This window comes from Nelumbo nucifera, chromosome 5, assembly GCF_055504915.1.
Source record: "Nelumbo nucifera cultivar China Antique chromosome 5, China Antique-T2T, whole genome shotgun sequence".
Taxonomy (NCBI): domain Eukaryota; kingdom Viridiplantae; phylum Streptophyta; class Magnoliopsida; order Proteales; family Nelumbonaceae; genus Nelumbo; species Nelumbo nucifera.
In genome coordinates, this window is record NC_142653.1 from 39,188,941 (window position 1) to 39,198,732 (window position 9,792).

Genomic DNA, 9,792 nt, shown 5'->3' on the forward strand with positions numbered 1-9,792 from the left:
GTGATAAAATGAGAGAAAGTAGACTAAGATGGTTTGATCATGTGCATAGAAGACTGCCAACAGCACCTGTAAGGAGTGATTTGTTGCATGTTGAAGGGGCTAGAAGGGCTAGGGGTAGACCAGAAAGGACATGGATATAAGTAGTAAGAAATGATTTAATTGCCAATAATTGAACAATTGATATGGCATTAAATAGAATGGAATGGTGAAACAGGATTCGTGTAGCCACCCCCATATAGTTATCTTATTTCAAGCATTTGTCAAAAAACTATTAACTTGAATCGCGTATTGATGGATCTATATCATGTAATGTTCTTTTGTGATTGACCTTGTTCTTTTTAAAGTTTCATTGTTTTTCTTGTCTGCTTATAAGCTTGTCTTTATAATCACGTATTATGGATAATCTGGCTCACAGGTTCACCCAAATGTTCCATGCATGTTATTCACACCAATATGTCCACACTCCCTCTCATTTAGGCCTGTCATACTTCCAGATTCTGCACGGATTGAATTAAAGGTAAGGCATATGTACCTCTGAGCAACAATTACTAATTAAAAGAAATGAGAAAAAAGTGACTGTTATCCATGTCACTTGGGTCATGGTCATTGCTAGAATGGTTCTATTAGAATATTCTATGAATCAAAACTTTATTGTATAACTCATGCTCCATTTTTTTATTAGTTACTGTGAGCTTTATTATAAAATGGAAATAAGAACATAAAGTTGTTATTGCTTTCTCAGTGGATGTACCAGCAAGTATGTCAAAGATAAGGAGGCAAACTAGAATCAGTGGATGTAGTTCCAACTGACCTGGAATCTAATCCTTCCTAGGCAAAAAAAAGGAGGCATACTACATCCATGAAAGTTCCTAGTGTTCATGATATTTGTGGTTTGATGATGGCATGGTATGAAACTAGAGGGTGATTATATGCAAAATTTTATCCATGAAAAGATTCTTTGTAAACAAGAGATTTTAAGAGAAGTAGGACTACAACAGAATATATGCAGTGTAAATTTAATGATAATAGTAGGAATCAGGGTACAATTAGGATTAAAGACCAAGAATACCTCTGCCATATGACCTTTTTCCTTACCTTGGTTTGACAATTCATGGCAAGTGAGAGATTGAGGAGAGCATTATTCATAGAATAAAAACAAAAAGGTCCAAGTGGAGGAGTGCATTTGGACTACTATGTGATAGGAGAATACCACCAAGGTTAAAAGAAAAAAAATATAAAATGGCAGAATGGCTTTAAGTCCAGCACTGTCATATGGAGTATGAGGGTTGGACAGTCAAGAAACAACATTTCCAAAAAATGTTGTGAACATTGAGATGGGTGAGTGGAAAGACTAGAAAAGATACAATGAGAAACTAGCATATTTTTAGGAATGTAGGATCAGGCTTAATAGGTGAAAGAATGAGGGGAAGTAGAACAAGATGGTTTGGTGACATGTAAAGAAGACCACGTACAGCATTGGTAAGAAGCAGTGACCTGTTGCAATTTGCAAGTTGCTGGGTTAGAAGATCCAGGAGCATGCCAAAAGGAATGGGTTGTGTTTGCAAACCTGCAGCAGTGTTTAGAGAAAAAGAAAGAGGAAACAGAGAGGAGAGAAGAGAGTGAATGGGTGACAAGTCTGTTGTCAGCCAGCTCTAAAACAGTATTTATATTAAGTGGCTAATAATACATAAAAAGACTGGTCTGCCCCTGATTAGCGATGGGACACTTAGACAAAAAAATAAGAAAGCTAATTCAGGCCCAATAATTATTCCTTGATGTTTATCAGAAAAAAAAAAGAAAAAGAAAAAGACCACATGATTTGAGGGCCCATTGTTTAACAAGGGATATGACAGTAGAGCAATATGTCAGAACAGGTTCATGTAACCTACTTCATATAGTTAGGGCAAGGTTTTATTGATTTCAGTTGGGTTGACTACCATATGACGAGGAGCTTTTTTTTTTCATTTTCCCTCTTGAGAGCAACATTAGATTTTCTTTTTTTTTTTTTTTTGGATTGGAGTTCATGATTTTGAGTATACACCAGTAAGCTTCCTTCATAATGGAAAAACAGGACTAAAATCTTTAATATCTCCAAGGATACTACCTACTACCTAGACACAAATAGAACCTCCTACAGAGTCATATGCATTAATAGACAAATTGCCTTCTACTGGAGGTGTGCAAAAGCATCAACACTGTTGCAAAAGGAAATATATGGCCCTTGGTATCTTATATACCATGTTAGAAATGCTTGATTTGTAGTTTTCTAAGTGAATATCTTGTTCAGATGGATTCTGATTTCTACAAATCTGCAGCTGATGGGTTGTATTCCTGAATACTTCATATTTTTGTCCATTCATTCCTTGGTGAAATAGATGATTGTTTTTCCTCTCCTTTTTATTTAATTGTAATTTCTTCAGTATCAATTACCAAAGAAAAAATTTTCAGCCAAAATATACAAAAGGCTATGTAATTTATTTGCAATCTCCTGCTAGCCTTGTAGAGCTGGTATTCTCAGGGGGAGGTTCAAGATTTACAGCAGGGATGATCATGGGCTAGGCTGAGCATTCAGGGTTGCCCATATAAATTCATCATCATCATCATCCAAGTGCAATCCCAACTATATGGGGTTGGCTACATGAACCCTGTTTTGCCATTTCATTCCATTTAAATTTTTAAAGAAATTAAGATTTTAATGGAAGTTTATAAGCATTCACTTGGACATTTGCTATATTTTTGGACCTTAAAACTGCCTATTGCATGCATCGGCATTATCCATTAACTTGTACATATCAAGGGAGGAAAGTTAGAAAGCTAAATCTTCTTATGTAGCAGGAACTTCTAAGTGAATTCATAAATTCCTAAGTTGTTTGTCCTGAATTCCTGGACAATTTTTAAATGTCACCAGCAAGAAACTCTGAAAATCTCTTTTGTATTCCTTTTTTAATCTGTTAGGGATCCAGGTACAAACCCAAGTGTATATATATGTATTTCCTTTTGTGATTGATTTGCTTCCATACATCAGCTTGCTTATAACGTGATGCTAAATGGTACCGGCACACTCCTCAATTTTGTCTTCTGTGTAAAGTAACTGGGGGAGTGGAGCAACTTGGCAGTTGGGACATGCTCCTTGAGTGACTTGAGCTACTGTGACAATATTAAACATTTTGTTCTAATGATTGCTTATATTGTCAGCCAATTGTATTGCAGAAGGCTTGGCTATATTAAGGGTTTATATAGATGGTTTTATTTTAGGGCATTCCTCTTTAGTGATTCATTTTGAATGGCCATTTCTGCCCGACACCCTTCTATGGGCTGTGTAAACCTCTTTCTAAACCTACATAATGGGGCATGTACTGTACATTCTATCCACTAGAGGGATGGGGTACAAAGGGAAATAAGATAAATTGTAAGGATTTTAAGTGAAAAGGATAAATTTGAGAGTTGATGACGGGGATACTCGTACATACATTCATGTAGCTATGTATGTAAATATACATATGAAATTAACAACTCAAGTTGTGTAAGATTTTTGTAGCATTCATTCTTGTCGTCTTGGAATATTTTCCAAGTCTTTTTCTCTAACTATTCTGCATTTTGGAATTCAATAGATCCCAGAGGATGCACGGAGTAATGCATGGGTTTCATTTGATGGTAAGAGAAGGCAGCAACTCTCAAGAGGAGACTCTGTCCAAATATATATGAGCAAGCACCCTCTACCTACAATCAACAAATCTGATCAAACAGGTGATTGGTTCCGCAGCTTGATCCGCTGTTTGAATTGGAATGAGAGGAAGGATCAGAAGGCCCTTTAAAGGTTTCATGACTTGAAAAAAAAAGAAGCTTACTCTCTACTGCCCTCAGTTAATTGTAAATTTCTGTACAGAATATAAATTTACCTCACAAATGATATGCATAGGTTACAAACAGAAATTGGTATTCATTCCTTTACTGGCTTACACAGAATGATAGCCTAACCCAATTCTTCATAGTTCATACTGTAAAATGTATTCAGATACTGCCTTAGTGTAATAAAGCTCCAATTTTATGCCTTTTTTATGTATCCACGGTGTGTATGGTGTTTTACTTGAGTAATCTATGTAGACCATCCATATGTTCCAACTATTTTGAGTTTGAACTTTGCACTGTATTACGCCAGTTATGTGAGCTTGTACTTTGCATTGTAATATGTTGAAGCAGATGCAGGAAACTTCCAATATGTTTTAAAATGGGATCATTTTGGTTGTTTCCATCATTATCCTTACCTTTATTTTATTTCATTTGGAGAAAAAAATGCCAGAGACCAATCCTACATTCCTACCACCAAACATGGTTGTCAAATTGCCCCACAAAGAAAGAAGAAAAACTGTAATAATAGGTTAGTTCCTTAGTTTAACATGGCATCCAGCAAACATCTAAATTGATTTTCATATCAGAGTAAAGTAAATCATCATAAATTAATGGCATTTTATCTCTATTAATTTCAATGGTTCCAACAGAATATTGCATGACAGAAGGTAATAGCATTTTCAATCTCTTCAGCTGCCAACCCTTGCCAATGACCCAGTAACTGAGATGGCCATTCGACCAGCCCTCTAAATATGGAGGCATGGGATCAAACCTGTGTCAACTGCAGACTCTCCGTGGTAAGGTCAATGGGCCTCACATGCACTCTGCTCCGTGTGGCTGTCCCCACCCATCCCCTGTAATGTGTAATATGTAATACCAAAATAAAACCCACCAACGTAGAAAGTATCAGGTCAATGGTTCCTTCCTTCATTGCACGAAAGGAAAAGAAAGGACTTGCTATGACAGGAGATTGTGTCTACAAGTTAATAGAAGTAAATAGGCATGTTCTACATTTATGACTAATAAATGGAAAACAAACTACAAAAAGAAAGATACACGGACCCTGTTTTTCTATTGGTTTACTGTCAAATGTTCGTGGAAGAAGAAATCAAGACAGGAAAAGAAAATGATTAATAAAGGCTTGGTTTGTTTTGTTGAATCTATTGGCTCCCACCTTCCCAATCTCCCCTCTCTAATTTTGTAAGTTGTAACCTTGGAAACAAAACAAAATAAGGAATTATCAGTAAAGCATACCATATGATACTGTGTGGTGTGGCCAATGGTACAATTTATATGCATGATTACATGGTTGCCTGGTGCCCGCCTAGCAATCAAAGACTAGGCATTAAGGCAGGTACTATATCAAAACATACTTCTACCCACCGAAGTGCCTAGGCCAAAGCACCACTCTTCAACTCAACTCCATCAAGCTTTGTCCCAACTATACTGCGTTGATTACATGAATTTCGTGCCATTCCTTGTATTTAACGCAATAAATTAGAGTTTGACAAAGAATTTTAACACCGGTGCTAACCTGACAACCCCTCGGCTTGAGATTGGTTGTGTAGGATAAGCTCAATAGTGATAGAGTTGGATGTGATGTCGGCAACTAATGAACTTTCTTTTAATTAATACAGTCATTTTAGCGGGTGTAGGACAAGAGCTCTTGCCGCTGAGACGCTGATCTTTATACTTTTGTCTCTTCACAATAAAAAAAAAAAAAAATGCAAGGAAATAAAAATTCTTTTGCCCTAGCTGCCAAGAAAGCAGGGATGTAACAGGATACCAGATGAACATAAATTCGTGTATCTTACAACAACCCAAAAATAGTAATAATAATAAAGAAAAAAAAGAATCCCTACATCATTGACTCTGAGCAGGTTTCATGAACTCTTCTTATTGAATGATGGGTTCCTTCTCCATTCAGGTTTCGGTCTCCCTTTACAAGGAAAAGTGACATCTCAAGGACAAGGAGGCTCCTCATATTTCTCTGAAAATGAGTGGACACTCTCAAGGAAAAGTGACATTCAGGTTTCGGTCTCCCTTCCAGTGGGTTTTCCATGTTTTGACAATATTGCCATAATCTCCCCATGTTTCTAGGTTTTATATTTCTACCCCTATAATTTCATTTGCATCCAGCAGCATCAAATATACAGGTCAAGAAGATATAACCCCGGTTTATCTGTGACCAGGAATTCAGCTTATATCAATGGAAAATTAGTGCATTTCATTTATTGTAAATAATATACAAAAAAGCTTCATTGAAAGTACATCTGATGCACACACTCTACTACTCTAGACTTGGGAAGCCTTTGGAAATTTTGGACCAGAGTTTTATGTAGATCACTACCTAGCTACAGCAGTACAGCACCGTGAGTCGTTATTGTAAAAAAGGATTTCTGCAAACTCATCCATGTCTTACATGGCTCCTACAGCTTGGAATCTGGGATCTTTGGGGAGAAACTTCTGCTTGGCATAAATAGACATGTAGTCACCAAACACAAACTTTGGGTAAGCTTTTTCAGCCTCCTTGATCACTGGGTCCATTAGTTCTGGTGCAGGAGCTATTGTGGCCTTCAGAGATGGGTTGTAGAAGGTGGCTATCGATCTTCGGTTGCTATCTGGGGTTGCCTGCACACGGTGCCAGACACTCTTGTATCGACCATTACTTAGAACCTCGATCTGATCTCCTGTGTTGATGACTATGGAGTTGGGCAGTGGCTGAACATCAATCCATTCTCCATTCTTCAAGATTTGCAGGCCTTTCACCTTGTCATCCTGGAAGAGTAGGACGACACCCCCAGCATCTGTGTGGGCTCGAAGACCGTTTACCATCTCTGGATGAGGACAAGGTGGATAGTGGCTTACTTTGGTGCCAAATAACGCCTGGTTCTCCAGTCCCTCTCCACCATTGAATGTCTTCTTAATGTATCCTCTGGGTAAGCCTAGATTCTCATCCATTACCTCCATCACCTTCTCAGCCAATTTCTTCAATTCATGTCGATATTCTGTCATTGTTTCCCTGCAGTAATCAACATACAATAACAAAATCAAGTTCCACTAGTAAAACTATGTAGCAGAGGCTTAACTCTATCACTATCAGATATGTAATTTGATCTGTTTGGAGCTGAATATCAGCTATGCTCCAGCTAGCCTTACTTGAACTCTGGGTGTTTGCACGGCCATTCACTATCTTCATCAGTAAGAGTGAATACATCCTCCCAGTCCACATTTTCCAGCTTCTCGCTGCTCTGGACCTGCACCAAGTCGTTTAACAACTTCACAGGCGTTGAGCTATTAAACCCTTCTTCCCTTTCCAGCTTGTAGCACTCGGAGCAGATCCTCTTCACCCTCTCCAGGAGCTCCACCGGAACTCCATGGTTCACCAACTACAACAAACAACTCAACCTTGTCACATAGGACATCTATGTGCTTACAGTAATTAGAATATTTTTACTCAACAACTAATGACTATTATACCTGGAAAAATCCCCATTCTTCACATCCATCAGCTATCTGAGCCATTGTTTTAGCCCTCTCCTCTCCATCGAGTTTGGAAAAGTCGATCACCGGAATCGTCATTAGAACCAGTTGAAACTGTATAATGCAAATTACAGGGGTACAAACCAAAAACAAAATTAGGAACAGAGAGAGAGAGAGAGAGAGAGAGAGAGAGAGAATTACCAGTTAGGGAACTAGGTAGCCTTCCTTATATAACAAAATTTACGCGCCACCTCGGTGTCAAACTCTTTATTATTTTATCTTTAATTAATGCCACTGTTTTGGGCGGTGTAATTTTGATTAATTAATACCCAAGTTCAATGTTTCTATGGAACCCACACGCCATAAACACTAAAGTCTCTTCAGGTGATAATCATCTCTCTCTCTCACATTTTGACATTCACATGGCTTTCTTTTGAATAGTTCCAAGAAATGGCAACTTAACAAAATGAAGTGATGACCCAGAAGCATAGACTTGAGGATTAAGCAAGGCATGAAGGAGACTTAAAGGTATCTGTGCTAAAAGCTATTATTTTTTTAACATGTTGTCAACTGCATTGAATAACAATAGTATCATCATTTTCGTAGAGAGGAATGAGTTTGTAATATAGAATTGCAAGATTACAGAAAAAGGTACACAGTACATCCACTTGGATTGCGCTGGTTATCCTGTAAATTTGGAATACAGATTCGCAAGAAATTTAAAAAACCAGCAATTCAGCAAACCTAGCCTAACTTCGTTGATATATATGCTTCTGGGTCAATAGATCCAACTGACTATTGGACTGACGAGTGATGATTTTCATAACTAAGAGGGACCCATGAAAGGAAAGGACATGCCCAGGTTGTGTGCTTTTATGGGTTTCACTTCTCACCATGAAGTTTCCAATTAACCCAGAGTTACATAACTCACTGTTCATTTGCATTCCTTTGAAAATTCTCTAGTTAATACTATTATCATTTCTTTCTCTCTCCAATCTTCTTTTTTTAGTAACATGGGTTTATGAGGATGTTCATGATATGTTCAAGACTCAATGACCAATTCAAAGCAGAAAAGTTATTGAAGGGTTGAAAAGAACATGGGTTTGGGTTTCAATTTTCAAGGTTGCAGGGACCATGTGATTGGGGGGTGGGGTGGGGTTGGAGAATGATAGTTATAATAATAAATAAAAATTTTAGAATATTTTAGTTGGGATTTATTTATTTATTTATTTAAGCTCAATTTGAAAAGAGTACAAATACAAATATGTACAGTCTAAATACATACTAAATAATACAAAATACAAGATTTTACACTACATATTTGTATTTATAATCTTTCCAAACTGAGCCTTATGAGCAATGTTGCCAAGACAAATTGCACAAACAATTTTTCTGTGCAAGAACTCTCAACCAGTCTGATCTGCTTGAGATCTTGGTGTTAGATGGGCTCCACTGATAACAAACAAAATGTGGTCTGGGTTTTATTAGATTATAAATAAAAATAAATATAATAGTATTGCCACATCAATTATGGACACTTCATAAGACTCAATGCTAATGTATTTAACTGTATAATTTCTTCTATATCAAGGTGCAAGTTGGTATCCAACATAAAGAATTTAGACGGCATCAGGCTCAGTCCCTTGGGCCGGGCCCATTCAATTTTTTTTTTTAACGAATTCTCATCTTAAGCCTGCCCAAGTTGTAGCCTAACCACTATAAGATCTCCCCTTTTTAAGTTTTCACCCAAAATCCAAAGGCATATAGCTCCTGTGGAAGTAACTTAACTTGCGGTAAATGGTCTCTGCAACAAAACTTTCTCTTTTAGTTCCTTCTTTGTTCTTTCCTCTTTGGGTGGGGATATGGTGTTAGTCTGCCATGAATGTCTCTAATTCATGCACCCAAGCCATCATTTCCGGATGAGAGTGTCCTTGGGGAATTTTTAGTTTCTTACAAAGGAGGAATTGATTCTTTCTGGGGCTGATGTCAAAGCTACATAACCCAATAAATAATTGCTTTTTAATGTGATTACACAATAGGGGTAGCACATTAGGGCTGTTAATGGGTCGGGTCTACCTGATAGACATTAACCACTAACAGTTTTAATTATATGGTTTTGTTCCGATTAATAATTGGGTCGATTTCGGTTCTTTACAGATTATTTTATTAAATATATAATATTTTTTTAATTTTTTTATAATTGTTATCATATTTTATGTTTGAAATGATAAATTTAATAGATAATAAATAAGAAAAATGTTAGTTAAAAATATTTAATTTATTAACATATAAATGATTTAATAAATTTCTATCATTTTTATTAAAGTTATATTATCAAAGTTTAAACTTTAAGTTATTATTTAAATAAGCAAATTTAGTTTTTAGTATAATTGGATCTATTGGGTCTGGACTCTATAGACCCAATCGACAATTAACTGGGACGATTATGGGTCTGTGGTT

The 9,792-nt window shown here is 36.8% G+C and overlaps 2 protein-coding genes across 4 annotated transcripts in view; one reads left to right on the plus strand and one right to left on the minus strand.

Moving 5' to 3' along the window:
- The window catches only part of LOC104606668 (NAD kinase 2, chloroplastic-like), a 42,501-nt gene extending 38,268 nt beyond the window's left edge, over nucleotides 1-4,233 (plus strand). For 2 of the 3 annotated variants that reach the window (XM_010271982.3, XM_010271983.3), the window contains 2 exons: nucleotides 416-517; nucleotides 3,612-4,233. In XM_010271982.3, the coding sequence (XP_010270284.1) occupies nucleotides 416-517; nucleotides 3,612-3,815 (306 nt within the window). In that variant the 3' untranslated portion in view covers nucleotides 3,816-4,233. The remainder of the gene's footprint in view (nucleotides 1-415; nucleotides 518-3,611) is intronic. The other variant, XM_088888395.1, reaches the window with a different exon arrangement.
- Nucleotides 4,234-6,050: 1,817 nt separating this feature from the next.
- LOC104606667 (1-aminocyclopropane-1-carboxylate oxidase 5-like) lies at nucleotides 6,051-7,519 on the minus strand. Its single transcript, XM_010271980.3, has 3 exons — nucleotides 7,330-7,519; nucleotides 7,009-7,238; nucleotides 6,051-6,871 (listed from the first exon to the last, which is right to left on the minus strand). The coding sequence occupies exons 1-3, from the start codon at nucleotides 7,429-7,431 to the stop codon at nucleotides 6,268-6,270; spliced, it is 936 nt and encodes a 311-aa protein (XP_010270282.1). The 5' UTR covers nucleotides 7,432-7,519; the 3' UTR covers nucleotides 6,051-6,267.
- Between the last annotated feature and the right edge of the window lie 2,273 nt (nucleotides 7,520-9,792).

Excerpts from the sequence above, each read along its gene's own strand:
- LOC104606667 (XM_010271980.3), bottom strand. The coding sequence starts at position 7,431 with ATGACGATTCCGGTGATCGACTTTTCCAAACTCGATGGAGAGGAGAGG. Across the intron at positions 7,239-7,329 it reads AAGAATGGGGATTTTTCCAG|TTGGTGAACCATGGAGTTCC; the intron begins GTATAATAGTCA and ends TGTTTGTTGTAG. Across the intron at positions 6,872-7,008 it reads TGCAAACACCCAGAGTTCAA|GGAAACAATGACAGAATATC; the intron begins GTAAGGCTAGCT and ends TGATTACTGCAG.